The sequence below is a fragment of the Anguilla rostrata genome, chromosome 2 (assembly GCF_018555375.3).
Source record: "Anguilla rostrata isolate EN2019 chromosome 2, ASM1855537v3, whole genome shotgun sequence".
Lineage (NCBI taxonomy): Eukaryota > Metazoa > Chordata > Actinopteri > Anguilliformes > Anguillidae > Anguilla > Anguilla rostrata.
In genome coordinates this window covers 33,107,565-33,132,312 of record NC_057934.1, presented here as the reverse complement: position 1 = coordinate 33,132,312, position 24,748 = coordinate 33,107,565, and the positions used below count along the sequence as shown (strand labels likewise).

The 24,748-nt window shown below is 46.0% G+C and overlaps 2 protein-coding genes across 3 annotated transcripts in view; one reads left to right on the top strand and one right to left on the bottom strand.

The window, feature by feature from the left end:
- On the bottom strand, positions 1–20,074 carry LOC135248549 (histone-lysine N-methyltransferase PRDM9-like). Its single transcript, XM_064323327.1, has 4 exons — positions 20,021–20,074; positions 16,426–16,537; positions 2,264–2,356; positions 1–1,877 (listed from the first exon to the last, which is right to left on the bottom strand). The coding sequence occupies exons 1-4, from the start codon at positions 20,072–20,074 to the stop codon at positions 1–3; spliced, it is 2,136 nt and encodes a 711-aa protein (XP_064179397.1).
- samd14 (sterile alpha motif domain containing 14) overlaps positions 17,526–24,748 on the top strand; it is a 26,862-nt gene continuing 19,639 nt past the window's right edge. The window contains exons 1-2 of one of the 2 annotated variants that reach the window (XM_064321718.1): positions 17,526–18,050; positions 22,052–22,104. In XM_064321718.1, coding sequence (XP_064177788.1) covers positions 22,065–22,104 — 40 coding nt within the window. In that variant the 5' untranslated portion in view covers positions 17,526–18,050; positions 22,052–22,064. The remainder of the gene's footprint in view (positions 18,051–22,051; positions 22,105–24,748) is intronic. The other variant, XM_064321717.1, reaches the window with a different exon arrangement.

Below are 24,748 nucleotides of genomic sequence, written 5' to 3'. Positions count from 1 at the left end.
TCATACGGAATGCATTTTTTGATGGTGTCTTCTTAGGTGCCAGCTTCGAGCGAAGCTCTTGCTGCACACGGTGCAGTGGTACAGTTTCTCTCCCGTGTGCAGCTGCTGGTGCGCTTTAAGGCTCTGCGGGCGGCTGAAGCTCTTCCCGCACTCGTCGCAGCGGCACGGCCGCACCCCCGTGTGCTTCCGCTCGTGCCGCTTCAGGTCCCCCGACTGGCGGAAGCTCTCGCCGCACTCGGTGCAGAGGAAGGGCTTCTCCCCGGTGTGGGTCCGCATGTGAACGTTCAGCTGGCCCGAGTGGACGAAGCGCTTCCCGCACTGGGTGCAGCCGAACGGCTTCTCCCCGGTGTGGATGCGCTGGTGCTGCCGGAGGCCGTAGAACCAGGAGAAGCTCTTCCCGCACTCCGTGCAGAGGTACAGCTTCTCGCCCACCCGCATGCAGTGGTGAGCTTTAAGGCTTTTCAGGCAGCTGAAACTCTTCCCGCACTGGGTGCAGTAGTTGGGTCCCTCCCCGACCTGAGCCACCCTGACCGACCCGGTCCTGCGCAGGTGCTCCAGAGGGTGGTACCGCTTCCTGTGCTTGTACAGGTAGCGCTCGGCCGTGAAGGAGAAGGAGCAGCACGAGCAGGAGAAGACCTGAGCGGACACGTCCGCGCCCGGGTGGCTCCGCCGCCCGTCCGCGTGGACCTGCTGGTGCCTCTTCAGGCCGGCCGACTGGCTGAAGCACTTCCCGCACTGGCTGCAGCAGTAGGGCTTCTCTTTGGTGTGAATGGTCCGCTCGTGCCTCCTGAGGTTGCAGGAGCGGGTGAAGCTCCTGCCGCACTCGGCGCAGTGGAACGGCCCCTCCTCCGTCTCGCACGGGTGGCCCCCCAGGGCCTCGGCGTCGGCGAAACCCTTCCCGCAGCGAGGGCAGCCGAACCGCCGCTCCGCCTTCTGGCGCTTCGCCGGCGCCGAGGCTCTGAGGCGCTTGAGGATCCGCCCTTTCCTCGAGTTCCTGTGAGCCGGGGTGGGCCTGGCCGGATTGGGCGGGGCCTCGGGGGACGGCAGCGGCTTCTGGGCGTCGCCCTCGGCCCCGTCGGACTCGGACTTGGGCGGTTGGCGGCGCTCCTCCGGGTGATGGCGCTTGGCGTGCTTGTGGAGGAGGAGCTCCGACGTGAAGGAGAACGCGCAGTGCGAGCAGGGGAAGACCTCGGACGTCGCGTCCGCCCTCCAGTGGTTCCGCCTCCCCCCGGCGTGGACCTGCTGGTGCCTCTTCAGCCCCGCCGACTGGCTGAAGCACTTCCCGCACTGGCTGCAGCAGTACGGCCTCTCTTTGACGTGAATGGTCCGCTCGTGCCTTTTGAGGTGGCACGAGCGGCTGAAGCTCCTCCCGCACTCGGCGCAGCGGTGGGGCCTCTCCCCTGCCTCGGCGCGCTCCTGCTCTTTCGCGCTTTCCGAGTCGCTGAAACTCCTCCCATGCTGGCTGCGGCAGTTTGGCCCCTCCCCTTTCTCAGCACACTCGTGAACTCTCAGACCTTCCGGGTCAACGGAACCCTTCCCACACCGAGCGCAGGAATGCGGTCCTTCGCCTCTGCGAATTTGATCGTTTGGTGATTTCGGTAGCGGGCCGCGGCGAGTCCCGTTCTGAGCGCCTGAGAGAGCCGCGCGAGCGTCGGGGGCGGACGTCTGTGTGCAGAGCTCGTTAGAGGCCGGGGGCGCCGGGATCGGGCCGCAGAGAGGAACGCGACTCGCGGGCCTGATAGACCCCGACCCCTGGAGCTTCACGAACTCCTCGGGATGAGAGCGCTTGATGTGCTTGTAGAGGTAGACTTCTGCAGCGAAGGAGAACTGGCACTGAGTACAGGGGAAGACCTTTGAGGGCTCGTCTGTCGACGCAACTAAAAAAATGGCAGAAGAGAAGACCGAGAATAAAGTCACTCAAATTTTTTAAATGCAGAAATTTTACAGTGAGAACCAGCCCTGGAATTGCTAGGCATGTCATATCAAGCCTCTTATGTGGGGAATCCTTGTTAGCCATAGTTATCCTGATGTCTTCAGCAAGTTATAACCTTGCGTGATTTAGAAGGCCGTGGAATTGTCTCCTACATATGCAAAACGTAGTCTAAATCTACAAAAACAATTTACAGCACAAGAGTAAGACTGATGAAAGAAATAAAGATATATAAATAGAGATTTAACTGGCCTATAGGAGCAGAGATTTAATTGACCTATAGGAACAGAGATCTAACTGAGCTATAATAACAGAGGTGTAACTTACAGCTACCTGCTGAAGTGCACTTTTTGTTCCAGAGGGAGTCCCAGATGATGCCCAGCTCCTGGGCGTACTCATCTGCATACCACACCAAGAGCTCGTGCCCTGGGGGGATGGGGCGGAGACACCGGAACAGGACACGCCCCCTGCGCTGGAAAGCCACCAGATTCTGCTCCTCTTCATTGCGAGCGCAGCTCACGTACCTCAGAAGGAGAAGGAGGAAAGTACATGTAGATATCAACAAGATACAATTCATCTCAATTACCAAGATACAGCTGTTACCTTCGCACACAATTAAACCATTTTTTTAACTTATTAAATAATCAATAGATCGCAGCAGTGGGAAACGTCTGAAATAATATGCACAACTGTACCAACAGTAATAATTGATTGAAGATTGAAGTAAAAAAAAAAAAAAAATCTGTATACATTTTCACACCTTGTTTCTCCCAGCATTTGGCAATGTCGTTAAAATGCACACACTTACACACAAATAACACTGTAGGCTACGTTAAGGTTGAGTTACCATCCACAACTGCCGAAAAATCACGGAAAGCACTAAAAATGGACAAAATCTTCACAGAACTGCCAAAAAAATGGCAAAAATCATGGAATCTGTGACACCCTCGACTTATGTGACAAATACCCAACCTTAAATATAATTGCTCTCAATCTAAGAAGAAACAGTTACAAGCCAAAATATTGTTGCAATGCCCAACAAGAATAAATGCAGTTACACAGTACTTTGTGTCAATGTATTCTATTACAGCACATAGGCTGGCAGTTCACTAATTATTAACTGACTACAAATAAGACACTCTGCCTAAGGAATACATCAAAAAACACAAGTCAGTTTGTACAGAATGTCACTTCAGACACAGCCATGCTGATACCAGATAGAAAAGTTCTGAAGGTTTTATAATCTTATTCGTGATGAGATGACAGTTGCATCGATAAGATCGATTACATCATGCCCTGTGGCTCTTTCATCATGTACTGTGGCTCTGAAAGAATGGACTGCAAAACAGGTCAATGTGGCGCTTGAGATTTGACCGGGAATTAACTGAAAAAAAAATTTCCGATAACATATTCTCTCATTTCTAGCACAAAACAAATTCCCTACAGCTTTCAAAAGCGTTGCAGTTCCCGTTTAACGTATTCCATTAACAAATCATTACAATCCGTCTGTGTTACAAAACAAAGATGCTGCCCAGTTATCATGGTGATGGCACTCTTAACAGCACAATAGCACAAAGGAACAGCTCTCTACCGGATGCCGTGTCATCTTGCAGCAATATTCCTGAGGTAGAATTGCAGAATTGCAGACTTCAAAGTTTGCCCGTTCAGAGTTTGAGCCTACCAGCCTATTTTTTATAAGCAAATTGCTGGCATTAATGCTAATCGCTAACAAAGTGAGGAATTAATGCAGCCTTTTGCATATTGATATCAACACCCAATTCATTCATCCCTCAGTTCGATTAGATGCTGGGTAGGCGCCTGAATCGGAATCTCAAATCTGCACAAGGCTGTTTGTAGCAGTGCAGTAATCCATATCGCTCTCTGTTTTAGCATCACAATCCATGTTGATCATGAGTAATCATACGAACACAGATATGCAGATATATCCGTAGTATATATGGATATTATGTTTATCGTGACTGTGTATATGCGTTTATTTATCCAGAGAGAAGTTAGAGCACAAGTTTTTCATTGCATTGTAATGCACTGCTTTTAATGCAAATTGAATTTATTGTCATGTGCATTAATTAATTTATTGTCATGTGACTTGAATTACTTGAGTATCGAGTAGAACAGATAAATACTGAAAAGAGAGCCAATATGATTGATTCAGCCTCTACTTACCTCATCCAGTTGGAGTGAGAATCTCGTGTAGCATCAATATACTCATACTGGTTATTCTTCCGGCAAATCTGTGCAAATAATAGGGCTCTGTTAGATAGATGACACTACTCGGAATTCAGTTACACTTTCGAAATAAGCAGTGCTTAGAAACCAAGTGTAAATGTTTAAATGATATAATTAAAAACATGCCTTTGTGTCTAAGTGAGATTAAAAGAAGTCGCACAAAATTAGCACATATTGCAAATCCAAAGCATGCATACATGTGTGTCCATGCATTGTGCAATATTTTCCATGTTTACAATGTAAACCAAAAGTTCCGCCTGCATTACATTACATTCACTTAGCAGACATTCTTACGCAGAGCAACTGACAATGAAAAAGAACCTAAAGTTATGTGTGCAACACGGTCAGACGTGGCTAACGACATAACCCAAACCAGAAAGTGAAGTGCAACATCAATGAAGCACTAAATGCAAGGTAACTAATGGCAACCATAAAACCATAATGCAAATCAGTAGATTCATACAGCTAACGCCCATATAAAATCATAAAACAAACTTCTGTAATCCTAAAAATTCCCATTGGGAGTTTGTTTACTTGCTATTTGGGGGTTCAGGCCTGGTGTTTGCGCTGTCTCTTACCTTGCCACTCTGTAAAGTGTCTTTGTGACAGTTCTCTGTAAAAAGCACTATACCAGGGGTCCTCAATCTTATCCAGAAAGGGCCGGTGTGGGTGCAGGCTTTTGTTCCAACCAAGCAGTAACACGCTTCTAGTAATCAACCACTAGAGTCTTTGCTGAGAACCTCAATTAGTAGAATCAGGTGTGTTACTGCTTGGTTGAGACAAAAGCCTGCATGTACACCGGCCCTTTCTGGATAAGATTGAGGACCCCTGCGCTATACAAATAAAACTGAATTGAATTAAAATGATTGCGTAAGAAAATAGTGCTAGTGAGTGGGAATAGGCAGGGAGGTAAAATACTGACTGAAGAGGGGAATCCAGTCTATGTCAGAAAATGGCTTGTGATTCTGCTGTCCTGACCTTTGTCAGAAGTTCATTCCACCAATGCGGGTCCAGTACAGACAGACACTGCGAATTAAGCATTGCTTGCAATACACTTAAATGTAAGACCTTTTTTAATATACTACAGCAATGCCCTTTGGTCACAGACTGTACTGTATCCCTGTGCTGATTATGTTCTTGTGCAGTTGTCTGCTGCTGTGCAGTTGTCATAATGAAATAAACAGGAAAATACTGCCTATTCTGTCATACAGTATGTGCACTCCCCATAGAATGTTGTAGTTCACTACAAACCACACTGTGCACACCAACACTACATCAACACTGTGTCCATTGACTTACCACCCACGAGTAGCTACTCTCTATGGCCTTTTCCCTGCTGGTCACCTCTCCCTCGAATGGTCCGAAATGCATTCCAACAGGCACTTGATGTCCCTGATTAAACACCCCCAGGCCTGCCCCTGGAATGCTGGACCGGCCAATCACCAAGCCCGGGGGAAGAGTGAGCAAGGCTCTCTGAGGAACCCCAAGTGGAGTCGGGGAGTCATGAGTGAAGGAGGGAGGACCGTGGGTCTCACACTCTTCCAGGTAGAAGGACTGGCACTCCTCACAGTCTGGCAATGGGCGAGAAGAGGACATTCTAGAATGTAACACCACGTTAAAGGCCACATGTGTGATAACTTATATTAAATTACAAGTACAACCACACAGGTATGATTGTTATGGGCTGGCTGGTCAAATGAATTAACATATCAAAAATAGCATGCTGCTTTGTGATGTCATTAGAATTTGACACATGAACATCTTATCGCTAGGGTGTAAACCTCAGGCTTCACCACGATAGGATACAATTTAGATTCTTGAGGCAACGTTTCGAACTTTCGATATCACAAATTTTGCAATGATAGAATACAATCTGATATAGTAAGAAACGTTCAATATATATGATTCTAGCTAACACAATCCTGTTACAATGTCCACATACAACCAAAATGAGATTGAGAGTGCAAGAACTTGACGTTTAACAGAAGCATTAGCATGAGTGATGATGAGTCAGAAACATAAAACAATGATGTTGGCAATTAAAAATATTGATATCTGAAGTTCACTGTACTTATTTTTTTACCACTGTCAAAACACAATGAGAGCTCTTATGCTCCTAAAGTCACACCAAATCCCACCCTTTGCTAGCTCCTAACTTGGCCTAGCTAGTTAGAACAAACAGATAACTAGCTGCACAGCTGGCTAAAAAAATCACAAGCCAGCAATATCACTTTAAAATACTGCCAAAGTAAGCAAACATAGCTACTTTCACCAGAAAATTTTCATGCAGATATTTGATTAACTATTTAGAAACGACCTGCAGATAGTCTAACACATAACTAGCTGCAGATGGTTGATAAGTTTCATTCATAAATAGCTCTGTTAGTGTTTGCTGTTTGCCAGTACTTCTTTCCTCAAGAGGTGCAAGCTGTTATCTCCCAAGGACCCGTGTAATTATCATATAAATGACATAGGAAGCCATGTAACAATTTCCTTGAGCACAGCACCCTCAGGCTGTATGTGCCATAGTAAAGAGTTCCATCCAAAAACAAGATTAAATGTTATATTCGGAGAATAATCAGGTGATATTCACACTCACAACCTCTGGAGGCATAGTGTTGCTACACAAGCTGCTCTGGTGTTACCTGAAGTACGTGTTCTTTCTTTAGACCACAAACCCTGAGTGCCCCTATGCCAGCCATTGTAAAGCTGGTAGGTTGTCACCAGAAACCTGCTGACCTTCTGTAAGTATCTACAATATTTTTCGCAGCAGACAAAATCTCTTAGCCAAACAAAAACATTAACTAAAACTGACATATTTTTAAAAAAACCCCAAAAAGTTGTCACTTTAAAAATCACATTTAACCTAAAATGTTTTCACTTAAAATTTGATAACATTTTTAAATTCAAGAGTATTAACATTTGTAAATTCAGGCAGTTATGCAAGGTGTCTGGAAAATGTCTGGTCGCTCTACACATCAACTGTTACTCACAGAACTGATCATCACAGAACTGATCCTTGGGCTCCTCCTCACTCTGTTCCAACGCTGGACGTTGGGGAAGACTTCTGTTTTCTTTCAGACACTTCTCTCTCCTCGACAGCCCTGTGACATCCGCAAACAGTGAGCAAAACACACCACTGATCCAGCCAGCTAGCCATCCATGAAAACACTTACAAACATGAACACACCTGCTTGCGGCCTGTCAGTAGCAGGATGCCACTCCTCATCTGATGTGCTGTTGGCTCCAGGAGACAAAACAGACTCCTCCCCCTCCCTCTCTTGACACATCAGCAAGGATATATTGGGCTTCATTCCTAAAATGAGACAGTCTATCAGGCTGCGTGATTATCAATTCTAGTTAGTCAGTTTTTTGCTAGGGTAACCCACCTAGAACAGTGTGCAGGACATTGGGATAGACCATATCTTGTCCATCAAAGCACAAGTGCAAGGACTGCTAACTTACTTGACAGCATTATGTGTACACCTAAATCCATACCAGAAAAACATAAATACAATGCAATACATGACAAAACATTGTTAATAAACATAAACAGAAGACCAAAAACTTGGTCAAGATTTAATTTAAACTGTTATGAAAGAACTGGCTGCTGCCATTGTTGATGGCATGTTTTTTTCCCACTCCTGAAAACAAATAGTATTAGTAATGTCAAAGACAATTAGACTATAACAGCTGATTTTTATTGTGAAACAGGTCCAACGGTTGATTTTTTACTTATTTGCAGCAAAAGACAAGCAGCTCCTTGTGTCAAAAATTAGCAACAAGCAGTAGTATGAAAGGAACGGTTCAACAAACTTACTCTACTTTTGTGTAGTGCTATTACTTTGTTCACAGTAAATCACTGACTAAGTAGAAATATAGTATTTGCATTACCTTACTACTACGCATACCTCCCACTATCCTGAACATAAAATCATTGGAAAATGTATCTTGCATTAACCATCTAGTCATTTGAGACTGCAAAGGTCAAAACTGTTGTTTGTATGGTCAACAGGCATTTCTGACTGAGAAATGTGATTCATGGTTGTTTTTTTTTAAATCACGTTAACTACAAAGGTAACGCAGTACATTTATTACGTGGACGTGACCAATGTAGCCAATGTAAAAATTGAGCGCCGTGACATTTCCTTGAAATTATCCATGAGAATCCATAAAATGTGCGAGACAAATCTTTCGCTGTTTTCACCCAGGTTTTGGAACCTGACTGAAGCGTGTATGGGTCGTTACCAAGTTCCACAGTGCTTTTTAGCCAAACCATAGCTAACAAGAGTAGCGTTGGTAAAATGGAATGTTCGCCCGTGTAAGTGTTGCATTACAGATCGAGAATGTCAGTTCTACTTCTGTTCACCAAAACGGGTAGTTATCGTTTCGAAAAACGAATATTACAAACTTCAGTGTTGTTTATCTAGAAGGTAATGTTGACCAAGTGTGGAACACTGTAACTGCGGAAATAGCAAGCGAGCTAACAACTAACTGTTAGCCAAAAACTAACTGTTAGCCAATTTGTCCAGAATAAATACAAAATCTCGCCAGTCATTCAGACACAAGCATCAGCTGAACTTGTCAAACGTTAGTTCTGCTTGCTCAACTCGCGTTCAACAACATAACGTTAGCTACGTTAGTTGTAGGGTTAGCTATCAAGCTAGCAGCCTGACAGTGACAGGCGCCTTAATATTTGATACGCGGGCCCGTCTTACCAAATGCAATGGTAAAGTTGCATTTAGCCAATAGCAATATATTGATATTTCAATTTTGGACGGCTAGCTTGGAATCCAGTAACTTGCAGCTAGCAGCCGTGCCTCCAATAGTGTAGACAGCTAAACTGAATTACTTTAGTTAGCTAGCTAGCTTAAACTGGTACGGTAGCTAGCTTGCGATAACCTACTTCACTCCAACCGCTAGACTAGTCTAACACTAACGTTAGCTAGCTAAAATAATTAAATGTTCTAGACTATGTGGCTAATAATTTAACCAGACTAGCTAGCTATTACGTTACATTACTACGAAAATACATCCTTTCCCATTGTATGATATATGCCATATATATTTCGCATAAAACGTTAGCATAACGTTGAAACTGGCCAACTAGCTAGCTTTCAAACGCGGCCTAACGAAACCCCGTGGTAAACGTGTGGACTGAATGGCCAAGGAGCAGCCACGGTCCAAGTTGTTGAAACTCTTTCAGTGGAAAAAACAACTATCGCTATGTAGCCAACGTAAGCCATTACCCTCATTTTTGCGATGCACTTGTCGTCATAACCACATAACTTTCTGGTGATGTGAAATGAACCGTCAAGAACAGGCGTTTCCACTCAGTTTACATTGGTTGGTACGTATCGTAATGTTAACTCACCAGTAATTTATGCGTAACCAGCTAAAGTGTGATTCGATCGCTAGCTGCTAACCTGGACTGTCCGGCATCGCCATAATCCAGTTTATGCCTTCTGAACGGCAAAAGATGCCTCCGTACACTAACTCGCCCCGCTTACCCCTAGTCTATTTCCAAGATAGCGGGCAGCTCTGGAGTCGTCAGCTTTCTGTAAGCCTCCTGAAGTGCCAATAGCTCTAAGTATGGAGTCAAAATAGTGTCAAAAGTCTTGACAATAGACTGGAAAACGATATAAATGCAAAAAAACAAATTGATACCTTGAAAACATGGGTTGACAGTAAGGTAAACGTAATGTAATACATTTTTTTTTTACATTTTCAAGATGTGAAACAGTCGGAATTTAAAACATCTATTTTTTAGAATTTCCGCATCGTGCGTTCGTTTGTTTGTTGCTCTGACTTTGAGTTTGGAGGTTTGAAACTATTTTGAGAGGTCCGGGGACAACATAAAACGACGTGCCACTCATAGAGGTTGACAGCCATCTGTATTCTTTTAAAGAATGCATCACTCAACAGGTGAGTGGCCAAAAGTGCATGGACACACTCCCCCCTCCTTGTGTATCACAGAGATAAACTGGGCGCGACTCTGATGGCCACACGAAATTGAATTAATATATTTCTCAAATAGATTGCAAAATGATTGAAAATAGAATAATTAAATGAAGTGAATCAATGTGTGCAAGACCAAAATATGACTTAGTAAAGTACAAGTGGGAATGGATCAGAGCATGCAATGGCCAGTCGTGTCCATTTTTACACGAAGGAAGCAAATTAAACTGAAATAGGGTTTAAAGATTTTATTGCGTGCTCGTCTTCTTGTGCTTTTAGTAGACTGTTATTGTATGTCCCTTTTTGTCGTCCTTAAAATGAAAATACAAAGCATTTTGTCTCCCTCATGTGGTCATTATGATTAACCTGAGTTTTGTTATTCAATTCAATTCAACTTTATTGTCCACCTTAGTTCAAACTAGACATTTATTTAAATGACAATGCAAATAAAAACACATAAGAATAAACACCATAGGGAATAAATTACAATAAATGACACATTTAAGATAATACTGTAGACCACCTAAAGTTCACATTGTTGTTTGCATTGAAAACTGAAACTGCTGCGAAAATACTTCTTAAATTATTTTGTCCTTGCCCATGGATCCTTTTTATTTCGGATAAATTAAATGGTTTTTATATTGTGCCTATACTTATGATTTATTAAATAATTATGTTATGGGGGGGGGGGGGGGGGGGTTTAGGGTTAGGGTTAGGGGGATCAATGCAAAGAATAGTATCACTGTTCATGCAAACACTACTGTATTTTAGTTCAAATTCCATTGAATTTGGGTGACACAGTGACCTTATTTATTTATTTTCATATAGCATATATTTTATACAACTCATATATAGCTGGATATTTTGCTGAATAAATTGCCAGATATTTTTCTCCAGAATACCTGAGCAGCACCCATGTAGGGAATCAACTCACAACCTTGAGTTATATACCCGGTTGCTGAACTGTTATACACTATCACATTGTGACTGGCCTTCCCAGGTATTTTTGTGCAAGATCTGAAAAGCACATGCACTTGAAGTACTGACTTTACTGTGACATTGTATGTTTTGATATATATGACATTATAAAGCATTTCAGCTGACATATGAATTATATTTATTTAAGTATGATTAAAATAATCAGAACCATCATTTTTTTCCCCACTTCAGTTTCATGTTCTTTCTACAAGACAAAATACCAAAACTCAATACGTTGAGTCCTTAAGTGTCTTTGTCCAGCTCTAAGTAAACTGCTACTGGTAAACTGATTGTAATCTGTCCTCATGTTCCAGGAAAGGAATCGACTCTAATGACTTGATGGGGTAGAAGGAGCTTTCATTGCTGCTAGAGAGCTCTTGATAAAATGCTTGATTTGCTGACTGCCTGAAGAGAACAGCCTTCATTTAAGGACTATTTATATTCATGCACTGGGTGAAATGTCATCCACAGCATTTTAAACTCCCGCACATAATGAAGACTAACAGAGTTGCTGTGAACGTCAGACGTGCCCTTTTCCATGGCAGTTTACGGGGCATTCTGGGAAATGATTGCCCGGTAGGAAGGGGCCCCCTCTCAGTACTGCCACCGAGGGCTACGTAATCCCTAAATTCCATGGGAGGCTTATGAACAGTGATACATACACAACAATAAGCGCAAGCACCTATGGCTCCTGGTTCATATTTTCTGCAGTCTGACCCCCAGCACTCACGAAACACTCACATTGGATGTCTGTAAGCCCACTTCCCTTCAGGGAACACTTGAACTATAAACCACACCCTGCTTCATATTTCCTTTATGGTACTCTGCTGAAAATCATAAATTAATAATTTCCCTGACCTTTGGATAGTTGCCATGCTCTTCCATGCCTCGTACACTTGGAATACAGGATGCTGAACACAAAGCCCATTAATTGCGTCTCATGTTCAATATGGCTGTCGATCAGGACCTATGACCACAGAGTTTTATTATAAATTGAAAATTTACGTGATTATTTCTCTTTTCCTTTTTATCAAACCATTTGCATTATTAGAAGTCTAAATGTTCGTGCCTACTTTTGATCAGTGCTCAGAAGAACTCAGCTTCTAAATATAGTCATTTTCCAGTAGCTAAGTGGGTTTCAGAGAATTTTGAATAGGCCTACATTTGACACAGCACTCAGAGTGATGCAATATGATGGCAAACTGTTTGAATGTCTGTATTTGTTTATTCAGCCTTTGTCTTTCAAGAGTTTGGTTATTGGTAATGCTTTGTGTCACATTTATATTTAAATATGGATCTCATGAGGGTTAAAAGTGTCTGTTTTTCTTGAATACACTCAGTGCCATAGCCAGTGAATACACAATTAGGAACTCTGTGTACTTTTTAAGCATAGTCTTCACAATTAAGCATACAGACATTAAAAGAGGCAAGGCATGTGTATTTAAATAAACGCCATGTGACTGAACAACTCCTGCCTGAATGGCTTGTGCCAGTTATGTTCATTTGTGTGAAGCATCCCTAGACCCTAGAGTCAAAGTCTCATTTCACATATACCAAGGACCATATCTGCCTTTGAACAGCAGTGATCGTTTTGCCCATCAACCTGTGCATTGCTCTTAAACAGGAACATTTGACCCGTAATCAATTATGAATATGAGCCTGTTCTTCAAGGTTTAAAACCCCCTGGTCTAGAAGTCTGAAAAAGGTAGAGGATGTGTGTTGTCCATGGTCCTGAAAAGGCAGTTGAGGAGACATAGCGGTTTTCTCACTTCAGTGAGACTGAGAGATCAGCAGAAATATTATCAAGAAATGAGAAATGCTCGCCGAGTTCAGAATGAATGAATCGCGCACGCTGGGCATTTGTCTGACAACAAAGAGGACTGACTGCACACGAATAGCCTTTGTTATCACAAAACCATACAGGTATTTATAAACCTAACCAGTGAACTACAAGGCATCCATACTCCCCCATCGCAATTCAAGTGAACAGGTCAGCTTTTTAAAAATTTAATTTGAGTCCTTGACATCCAGTTAAATGACCTCCATACCCCGCCCCTTCTGCTCCCTGCCTCCGAGTTAGGGCCATGTCTGATTCATCTATATTCAAATGTGATTTGACAAGGGAACCGCAACACGAAATGGCACCCTTAGCTCACTCGCCACGATTGTTTACGTTAAAAGCATCGGAATTGCATTTCAACGTGACGGAGGTGGGCTACTCTCGTTGATCTCCCGCAGCAAATAGCAATACGTCTCTGCACCAGCACCATCTGTGCTTGCCCCTGCTTGTCAGTCTTTAATGGAAATATCATTGCGTTTGTGTACTGCAGTGGCCCAAAGCACCCATTTCCCCCCCGCTGCCCTCTCTCGCTGAGTCTGAGCCAGACTGGCATGTCTGGGCTAAAAAAAAAACCAAAACATTCAGCCGTCAGAAGTGGCAGGCGTGTCCCCAGTTTTCATTTGCAATAATATTTCCGAAAGCTTTTTCTTGGGGGGAATATAAATACATAACAACAAAGCATATATAAAATGTAAAAACAAAGCATGCTTTCATTCATTCATTTATTTGCCTGAGCAGGACACGTATCATGTCCACAAGCAAGTGAATATGGTCTTCGTTATACTAATATAGAGCATGGCTTTGCTTACTTTTTAAGGGGGTCATAATGGACGGAGCTGCAATAAACCATTAAGGTTAGAGTGGTTTTGTCAGTTAAGCACCCGTACGTCTTCCCACCACCACACCAAGGAGGCAGTTATAACCAGCCTTTCAGCAAGACCATTTTCTTAGATACAATGAAACAAAAACAGGGGTCTTTGTTAGTATGAAAGAGAGGGCAATTTTGATCTCTGGGCGACTCAATGAAATATATGTTTTCCCTGATGTTTCGTAGTCCCTGTAATGAACAAGGTTATATATACAGCCCAGTTCACAGGCAGCGAAACTCTCAGGGGTGATCACACGACAGCTGCTCCATTCAGGGTAATAAAAGACCAGTTAACTAGTCAACCTGCCTGCCAAAGAACTGTTGGAAAACAAGCAAAAACTTTGTAATCGTTTGTACCAAAGGATGGGCAAAGATTGAGAACAGTGTGAGTTAGCGACGCTCTGTTACTGTGACTGGGTGTGGCTGTGTTACCTCCGGCAGAAGGTTGTTCCTTATCCCCTTCTCCACTGCTGAACTTCTTCCATAGTCAGCACTCTAGCCTCAAAATAACACAGTGTTAATGTCACTTATAGAAACCCGAATAGAGCAGTACTCAGACAGCTGGGACCTTGGTCCACAAGTGCTGTTTAAAAGGTGGTCAATTTGTTTAACATTGTTTCTTTGTCCCTCCATTTCGCTGTTAGAATTACCCCTTGTTGTATTTCCTTAGGTTTAAAATTTTTAATAGTAAACAATGCTATAATTTTAATTTACTACCCTACATACAGTGCTGTCCAAAATTATTCACACCATTAATAAAGATTAGAAAAGATGGCTCTACAAAATGAACAAGTGTGGCCGCAGGGAAGTATAGCAGTGGAAGTACCAGCTTCACCACTGGCTCCACCCACTGGTCACCTGCGGTAGTGTCACTTTTTTCCCAGTGTCTAAATTAGCACACCTGAATACCCTCTGGAATTCCAGACAATAAAGGGTACAGGTTTTTAGCACTATATCTTGTACTCTGCGATTGGTATTTTATTGCCCACACTGGAGTAGACAACCTGTCCACACCTGGGTTTGCCACACAAGATAATGAGCCACATTTTACTATCAAAAATGGGAAAACCTACAGTATATCATTGAATTAACACAACTGCTCCGAGAAAAAGATTTCATTCAGCAAGTTATTAATTTTCTTTTTCAAAAATATTTGTCCCAGTTATTCACGTAGGTCATTATTTAACATAAAATCCAGAAAAAATAAATCTGAATTAGCATGCCTTTTTTAGTTCATCTCAATCTTTGAAAACTGTACTGTGGTTGTCCTGGTTTCCTGTTTCACTGGGAATAAAAATAAGGGAACATGTGAAAACACAGGGAACAGCAAAGAACACTCATGATAAACAAAACAAAGGGTTGTTGGCCTTCACAAATCAGGAGGCGGGTACAAGCCATTGCATTTAGTCACTATAAAAGTAGAATGTTTCCATGTGTTTAAGAATGAAAATATAGCTCAGTAATGGTCTTGTTTATTTTATGTTCTTTATCAAGGGTTTGAATAATTCCATCAGAGCAGAAGTGTACTCACTGTTCACTGTTGCGGAACTATTAATATTGCTATAGTAGCATACAATATATGGCAGGTGATGTCCAGACAGAAAATTCAGCCTGGACATTGCTTACTATGCTTGATTCTTCTCCTATTCATTTAGTTCATGCCTTTGTTGGAGTTAAAATATGTAACTGAATCATATACTAGAATTATATTTCGATACAAGCTTGTTTTTACTAATATAACTTTTATTTTAATATTATTCACTGTATGTCTTATACAATTAATACAATAACTAGTCAATAATATCTATAATTGTAACTGATGTCTAAAACTGTAGTCTAGATGGAGGGAGCCTGGGCATGGCGATGGAGTTCTGCCCAAGCTTTCTCTCAGAAGCAATAAATCTGACCTTAGTTACTAACCTTACTTGGGTTTTACTTACTTACTTATACCCGACACCCCTACTGGGGTATAGGCCGTCGACAAGGGACCGCCAGAGTTCTCCACTAAGTTCTCATGTTGTTCCCTTGTCTGCGTTTCTGTAGCAAGTGGAGTTTTTACGGGGCAGGGGTGCTAACGCTACGCCCAACCCTCCTCCTTTCTCATCCGGGCTTGGGACCGACCATGGCGGAGTTTTACTTGGGTATTAGTGGAATGTAACAAGTGAAGATTTGCTAAGGCTTAATGTAAACAGAAGTGAAATGACATGAACGAATGAGATGCATGATCAGAGGGACAGCCCCACTATGGGATTTGGGCGTACGTCTTGTGTAAACCGAGTCCCGTTCTACAGGATAAAGAACACCAATTATTTACAGTTACCGCCAATTTTTTTTGAAGTCTTACACCTTCAAAATTAAAAGGAACAACATGAGCTTTTTTTGGGCCACGGGAGAAAAAATTCGCACAAAACGGCTTGTCTGGAGACCCCGGCTCAAAGAAGCAGTCGGTTTTACACGCGCCCTCCGTCCCCAACGTAACAAGCGTCCGTGCTCGGGGCCCGCGATGTGAATGCGATTCTCTGAAACGCTGCGTTTTTTAAAATCTCTTTCTGACCAAAACGAGAGCGAAGCCCCCCCCCCCCCCCCGTAGCGGGGCGTAATTACCGCGAAGCTCCCGGGACTCTCGGCGCAGCTGCTCGGCACGCGGCCTCTCGTTCGCTCGGTGCGGAGTTGGCGCCCGTCGATGGCGTGGCTCCAACCCAGTCCCCGCCGGAGTCTGGAGGGAGGAGGAGGAGGAGGAGGAGGGAGGCAGGGCCCAGCCCTACGGCTTTCCATGGGCGGGTCCCACAATCGACCAACTCAGGCAGCGTTAATGTCGCTCTGGGGACAGCCGTACACGCGTAAGTAATGTGACGGGGGGGGCAGGTGTGTGTGTGTGTGTTTAGTGTGTGTGTGTGACAGAGAGAGTGAGAGAGAGACTAAGAGAGAGAGAGAGTGTGTGTGTGTGTGAGAGAGAGAGAGAGTGTGTGTGTGTGTATGTATGTGTGTGTGTGTGAAAGAGAGACAGAGAGAGAGAGAGAGAGAGAGAGAGAGAGGGGGGAGGGTAAATCAAAAGGCTTTATTAGGCCTGTAGGTTGTCCCCTATGCAATCCAAACCCTTTAAAATTCTTCTTCAGATACATTTCTCTCTCATTTAATCCTGGTTATAGCAGATTATAATCCTAATATCGATGATGGACAAAGATTTACATGTTCTTGGTGTCAACCCCAGCTCTACTCATCTTGATGCCGGGAAAGTGCTGTTTGGTGGTGGGGGATGAATCGCTGATAATAATATATTTACAGAAAATCGTTGAGACAATCTCTTAGGCCACACACCCAAGCCATGCCAGCTTTTGCTCAAATTTAATACATTAAAGAACTAAAGGTAATAAGATAAAATGAAGTCATCAGGACAGCATGCCGTTGATGTCATTATTGGGAGGTGTGACATGCAGCCTGTTCTTTTTTGGTGATGTAGAAAAGGGCTGGTCCCAGATCAGCCCGAGCTCCTGGAGCGAAGGGCCCCTCGGTTCCTCTGTCTGTTCTCCTTTTGGAGATTTGAGTAAAACAGGACCTGACCGCTTCACGCGGAAGGCAGCGCACGTAGGAGCCTGTGCCTAGCGATGGCCCAGCCCGAAAACCAGCTGAATGCTGCTCGGCTCCTCTCTCCTCCTGGCTGCGCCGCGTCCCTCCCCTTCGCCCCAACCCCCATCCCAGTCCCCCCTGGTGCACGGGGGGCAGGCTGCTGCTTTAAAAGCTGTAGCCTGCCGACGGTCATCAGTGCAGGGCTGGGATTAGACCTCTGCGACTGCACGCCTCTGCCTCCGTCTCACTCTCCTCCTCCCTCTCTTTCTCCTTTACTCTCTCTCTCTCTCTCTCACTCGCTTGCTTTCTCTCTCTCCCTTGCTTTCTCTCTCTCCCTTGCTCTCTCTCTCTCTCGCTCTCTCCCTCTCTCTCTCTCTCCCTCACTCACTTGCTTACTGTCTCTCCCTCTCTCGCTCTGTCTCTCCTTTGCTCACTTTCTCTCTCTCTCTCTCTCTCTCTCTCTCTCTCTCTCTCCTCCCTGTCCTTGGGTGAGCTCCCTGGCAGTGCTCGTCTGCCGCTGTGGGATCGGCGAGCCGGGTTTTAGCCCAGCGGATACGCCCGAGCGCGCTCCGTCTCCGGGATACCGAGCGGCGGCGGGGGGGGAGAGCCATGCCGTCCTGCCGCGCGGTCTGAGCGCCGCCGCGGCGCAGCCCAGCCGTGAGGTGAGTCCCACCGCTTCTCCGTTTACCCCCTAGCATCCCGCGTTCAGTCAGCCCGTTCGTCTCTGCTCTCTCTGTGTTTGTCTTACTCTTACGTTCTCCGTCGTTTCATTTCCATTCCCCCTCTTCTCCTCTTTTCTTAAGGACGCTTATCCGGTGAAAGAGTGATCCAGGAGGGTTTTTTGAACTGTTGCCATTGTTTTTTTGTTTTTTTTCCTCTTTCAAGTGAGGGCAGCAGTGAGAACGGCATCCACTAAATGTCAGACTGCTAAGATAACTTTAAACCTTAAATAAACTCCACTCCCTAATTTTCAGCATCCCAGCCTACCCAGCATGCGCTGCTTCTCACTCATTCTATTACTGTATTCTGTAGAAAAGTCACTGTAAGCCGAAGACTCTCTGAGGGGTTTGAGGCTCTGTCTCCATCGCTCTGCTGTCTGTCTTGCTCTGAACTGGTCCGCCAACTGCTGAACACGTGTTGTATTCTTTGAGGCTAACTCTTATTCTCATTTGTAATATCAGGCAACTTGCGCAAACTCCAGTGTTGAAATTTACAGGGTTACAAACCCCCCCTCGCTAGTAGCCTGTACCTGGAGTGTGCCACGTGTCCGGCTAGCGGTACACCTGTGGTTGGCACCGGGACTGAATTGGGATGTGGATGTGCACCCAAGTGTGGCGCAAGTGCACCTGTCTGTGCGGTTTAGTGCCTCTCTCCTTCCTGTCTGTGCAGTTTAGTGCCTCTCTACTTCCTGTTTGTGTGGTTTAGTGCCTCTCTCCTTCCTGTCTGTGCGGGTTAGTGCCTCTCTACTTCCTGTCTGTGCGGTTTAGTGCCTCTCTCCTTCCTGTCTGCATGGTTTAGTACCTCTCTACTTCCTGTCTGTGCGGTTTAGTGCCTCTCCTTCCTGTCTGCGTGGTTTAGTACCTCTCTACTTCCTGTCTGTGCGGTTTAGTGCCTCTCTCCTTCCTGTCTGTGCAGTTTAGTGCCTCTCTACTTCCTGTCTGTGCGGTTTAGTGCCTCTCTCCTTCCTGTCTGTGCGGGTTAGTGCCTCTTTCCTTCCTGTCTGCATGGTTGAGTGTCTCTCTACTTCCTGTCTGCACGGTTGAGTGCCTCTCTACTTCCTGTCTGCACGGTTGAGTGCCTCTTTCCTTCCTGTCTGCATGGTTGAGTGCCTCTCTACTTCCTGTCTGCACGGTTGAGTGCCTCTCTCCTTCCTGTCTGCACGGTTGAGTGCCTCTCTCCTTCCTGTCTGCATTACCACTGTCTTTGTCCCTCTTTCCATCTTTCCCTCAGTCTTGCTAATCAGTTGTTCTCTACACCTCTCTTTATGTGCTTGTCAGCCTTTTCCCTCAAGTCCCGAGGAACACCAGAGGCTTGGCCGTTGTGTCCTGCTGTGTCACGCTCGTTAGCTTTTTATTGCCCGGGATGGCTCGGGCATCAGAAAGCGTGCGCGGTTTCCGTCTGAATCTGTCATGCACGCGTCACGACGGCGGCCAGAGAGCGTCGCCTGCGTGTCGGTGAGCAGCCCCACCGTTTAAGAGCCCGTTACCCACCCCGAGGGGTCAGGGGAGGGGTCAGTGGGCGCGCTGTGTCTCATGAATGTTTAACTGCAGCCTGTTCCCCACCGACGCAAAGCCTGGTAATTGAGGTGGAGTCCGTCTCAGTGTCAGTCAGGGGCAGGGCGGGGCGGGGCAGGGACTGTCACTCATCAAGAGTCCCGGGTCTATGCCTGCTCAACCTCGGGGGTCGTGGGTCAGCCCCTCCATAAAGCACTGTATCTTCCGCTCTCCGTTTGTCCACCTATCTACATTTTTAGCTCCATCTTGTCTATATCTGTAAGCAGCTCCTATAGTGCTTCCTGGTTATCTGCCAATTGGCTCAGCTAACACGGAAGAGCCAACTGGGAGATAACCAGGAGCTAAAAACTAGATGGACAAATGGAGACAGGAAGATGCAGTGCGCTACCGATACTCACCTGTAAGTCAGTGTCCGGTCCGCCCTCTGCCTGTCCGGCCGCGGTCCATGCCATGCTATGCCACGCCCGCCCCTTGCTGGTCTGGTGCATCCCTCCTCTGCCAGGCCCATATGGACACGCTGCCCGCAGGTGGCAGGCTGTGGCAGATGGCTCATCTCTCCTGCGCTGCCCACTCGCTCGCTGCCCGCCGCCACACCGAGTGGCCCTCGTGTGCCCGGGCTGGCGGCACTTCCGTGGGAGAAGCCTCAGAGAGAGAGTCCGCACCTACGCCAACGGCTTTGTTTATGGTGCGAGGCTCCGCATTACTGCTGCATTGGAACAGACTGCTGCGTGGCTGCAACTGCTACTATGCAAAGAACTACTGCTAAACACAGGACTAATACTCAACACAGAACTATTACTACACACATAACTGCTACTAAACATAGAACCATTACTAAACACAGAACTACTACTAAATACAGAACTACTACTAAACACAGAACGACTACTCAACACAGAATTACTACTAAACACAGAACTACTATTACTGCTAAACATATCTGATGCAAGGTGTCACTTTAAGTCAGAGACTCTGTAACAGAGCAATTCCAAATGTGATCTTCTCATTGGCCCATAGATTCAATGCGCTTATCCCAAGTAAAAACAAGCTAATTTATCACAATGTTAGAAATGTTATTGATGACTATAGCTGCCTTAAACATTACACCACATGAATACACCGTGAGCAACTTGGAGATTTGAGTGTAAAAACAAAACCAAATTGAAAATGTACATGCATGCCACCGGGTCACACGTGACCCTATATTAAAACTTAAATGCGACCAGCATATTGATTTAGATAACGAGGAGAGACAAATACACGGTGATCAATTCCACTGGGGAGATCCTAGCAGTACGTTTGTGTTCAGTGAGTACATAGTGAGTACATGACAGTCCTGGGTTTCCATAGGTGCATAACAACATTACCCTTTCCTAGAGGCGTTTGTGTAAGGGCACTTGTCAGTGGGAGAATTTGAACCCTGGGAAACAACCGTTGGTATAGTTGAGCAGTTATACCTACATTCAGTAACATTGTTACGGTCAGCGAAGTCATCCGACGTAATAATTTCTGAAACGCATGAACCGATTTAAAATGCACGATTCAGCGGCACATGTTCAACAGACCTCTTTAAAGCAAAGCTTCCTCGCTGTGGATGCCGCACGTAATCCTGACAGGGTAAACTACTGCGTCCTGGAACGTACGGTCCTCTGCGCGAGTCCCTTTGCTCGCGCGGCATCCTCGGCGAGATCCTCTTCCGCCCCCACGGTTTAGTCAGCGACAGCCCCCGAGGAAATGGGTCAGCAGGCGGACGGTCAGCTAAATGCTGCCGATCGATAGGGATGATGGGAGCCGTAGAGCAGGGCCCGGCCATTAGGCATGCCGAAAGCTCAGGTGCCTCCTTCGCTCATTTGCTGACGCTGACGGTCGACCCTGACAGAACCTGCTCTCCGCTGCTGCTGCTGCTGCTGCTGCTGCCGTGATTGCGTTAGAACGTGACCCACGGCCTGTTCATCAAAATGAAATTTCTGTCAGACTCACCGCAGGATAGATTCCTATGAGGTATTTCCATTATAATTTCGAAACAGAAGAACAATCATACGTCCTTCCGTTTTGTTTAAAAACGATGTCATGAAGCTGCAAAAAATTCAAAAAAAAAATTATTCTTTGAAAGATTTGAAGCCTATAAGAAATGCAACAGTGCAGGTTTTTGTAGTGCTGATTTGTTCTTGAATGTACATACTGTACAAAATCAGCCTCTGTGGGATGGGAGTGTCAGTTTAGCACAGAATTAGCTGGATCCTTTGCAGCAACCAGACTGCAGTACAGTATTAGTACAGTTTCATCATGATACGTCAGTATACATTCGATATCAATGAAGTATTTCTCTCGTTCTCTCCCCCCCCCCTCTCCCTCTCTGGTGCTCTGACTCTCTCTCTCTCTCTCTTTTTGTCTTCTCTCTCTCTCTCTCTCTCTCTCTCTCTCAACAGAGTCCACCGCACGATGTCTGTCTCACAGCCAGACGAGACTGAGCATGTGTTTGGTGAGTGCCCTCCACCCTCCACTCTACACCCTACACCCTCTGTCCTCCGCCCTCTGCCCTCCTCCATCCACCCTACGGCCTCCCCCTCCACTCATGCCTGTCTGAGGCCCGCAGCAGTCGGCCATTTTAGCCCCCGGGTGAAGGCTTCATAAGGATGGGCTTTGTCAACAGCCTGGTTCATAGAATAGGGGATATGTCCTCCATTAGGCTTCCTTGGCCTATTGTGAAGTCAATTGGATTACGATAATAAGAATGCAGAGCTTCCTGGAACACAGACGTGCAAGTGGGCAGTGGTGAGGTCTTTTGTGTGGGCTCGGCCTTCTGTGCCAGGAGAGCAGCCATTTCCCAGGGCCCATTTCCTTGATGCACCAGGATTTGGCATCTAAGCCTATTGGTTCATGGCCTCAGTGTGCTCACTTCTGGTTAGCAAGGGCAAAATCCAATCACTGTACAGCATAATTACTATTAATAATTAACATAATAATTACTTTCCTGATGCTGAACTTTTTTGTGTTGTTTTCATGCTGTTAAATTGATATATGAGTAATGTAAGATATTAATCTTGAATTCTAAAACGGAACCTGCATAGGAAAAAAAGTTAAAACGTGTGTGTATGCAAATGTACTATCCTCCCATTTTGGAGAAGCACAAATAACTGGACAATTGGGTGCTCAGCTGTTTCTCAGCCAGCTGTACGCTGCTGCATCGCTAGTTCATGCGTAACCCTCGTCAGACATCCGTAATCGAACCTCAGCTCAGTTGAAGACGCGTGTTCAGAGTTAGTCACCCTATACAAGCAGACAGCATTAAACAGGCCTCTCGTGTGTTAATGAAATGCTCAGTGTAGCAGACCCAGAACACGGCGTTCACCCAGAAACTCTGGGAGGACAGACGGGATTTGGGAGAGGGACGGCTGGTGGCGTGGGGCGCCTGGTGGACAGCCCCAGAGGGAAAAAGGAAAGAGGCCTGCACTGGAGACCTGGTCTGTTGTCTGGTCCCAGGCCTGCAGGGCACGGACCTACCATCCCCCTCCCCCCCGTCCCGCATCATCCTCAGGGGAACGCGGCCGGGACGCGAGCGAGGGAGTTACGGGTTGGGGAGGTGAGGGGAGGTCACCCTACGGGGTTTGGGGGAGGCGGTGGTCTCATTTGCTCTCCCCTCCTGATTTATTTACAAGCTGTGAAGGATGCAATAACGGGGGGGAGGGGAGGGGGAGGGGAGCTAGGGGCGGGTCGATATTTAATGGAAGTAGGGGTGAGGTGGTGGTGGGGGGGGGGGGGGGCAGTAGAGCAGGGAGCAATAATGCCTTATGAGAGCCTTAACGGACTCAGCAAAGTGCTCCGCTGTCCGCGGGAAAGAAATACGTCCGCGGCTGCTGTCGCCCGCCCACCGCAGCGCGGGGGCGTTCGCCGGGAGCGCGGAATATGCGAACATGAGCGACGCGCTGCAAAATCACATCACATATTCTCACGCACCTAGTGATGAGTACGGCTGCGCGAGGCTCCGATGCATTTATTGCGTCCTGCAGCAGACTGGCTGCGGCACGCTCGCTCGCTCGGATACTGCGGGTTTCATAGATCTCTGGCGGCGGTGCGGAGATGGCGGAGGCGGGAGGGAGGAAGCTGAACGCCGCCGCAGTGTGAATGGCGGGTGTTTCAGATGGCCGCTCTCTGTGGGGCTGTGCTCTCCCCTGTAGTGTCAGCCAGCAATCTGATTGGGCAGGAAGACCAGAGTCAGCCTGACTCAGGACTTCACGGGACCCAAGACCTCTCTGCTTGTGTGTGTGTGTGTGTGTGTGTCTGTGCCTATCAGGACTTTACGGGACCCAAGACCTCTCTGCTTGTGTGTGTGTGTGTGTGTGTGTGTGTCTGTGCCTATCAGGACTTTACGGGACCCAAGACCTCTCTGCTTGTGTGTGTGTGTGTGTGTGTGTCTGTGCCTATCAGGACTTTACGGGACCCAAGACCTCTCTGCTTGTGTGTGTGTGTGTGTGTGTGTGTCTGTGCCTATCAGGACTTCACGGGACCCAAGACCTCTCTGCTTGTGTGTGTGTGTTGTGTGTGTGTCTGTGTGTGTGTGTCTGTGCCTATCAGGACTTTACAGGACCCAAGACCTCTCTGCTTGTGTGTGTGTGTGTGTGTGTGTGTGTCTGTGTGTCTGTGCCTATCAGGACTTCACGGGACCCAAGACCTCTCTGCTTGTGTGTGTGTGTCTGTGTGTGTCTGTGCCTATCAGGACTTCACGGGACCCAAGGCCTCCCTGCTTCTGTGTGTGAGTGTCTGTGCCTATTATACTGAATGAATATGTTTGTGATGTAATAAAACCTAGCAGCCCACGCTGGGAATGGTGCTTGCGATGAAAGGGTTCTGAGGGCCCAGCCTTGCATTGGACCTGCTGCATGGCTAATGGGAGAGACAGGACAGACTCCCTGCAGGGTATCTGCCTGTTTCTGTATGTTAACACCCATCCTATGTAAAGACAAGCTAGATTTACCCCTTTTATCTGCCTGTTCTTCCTCCTACAATGAGCTTCTGACTTTTTAATGAAACATTTGTAACCGGGACGTGTAGAGACAGGGTTCGAGAGCTGTGCTCCACTCTGCCGCACAGTACTGCCGTACGGACTGGAGTCTTTTTTTTTTTCC

Bases quoted from the DNA above. Each gene is read 5' to 3' on its own strand.
- LOC135248549 (XM_064323327.1), bottom strand. From the start codon at position 20,074: ATGGCATGGACCGCGGCCGGACAGGCAGAGGGCGGACCGGACACTGAC. The intron at 16,538-20,020 runs GTGAGTATCGGT...TCCTCCCTCCAG, and splicing joins GACCGGACACTGACTTACAG to ACTCCGGCGGGGACTGGGTT. The intron at 2,357-16,425 runs GTAATTACGCCC...CCATCCCCCCAG, and splicing joins AGAGTCCCGGGAGCTTCGCG to GGCACGAGCTCTTGGTGTGG.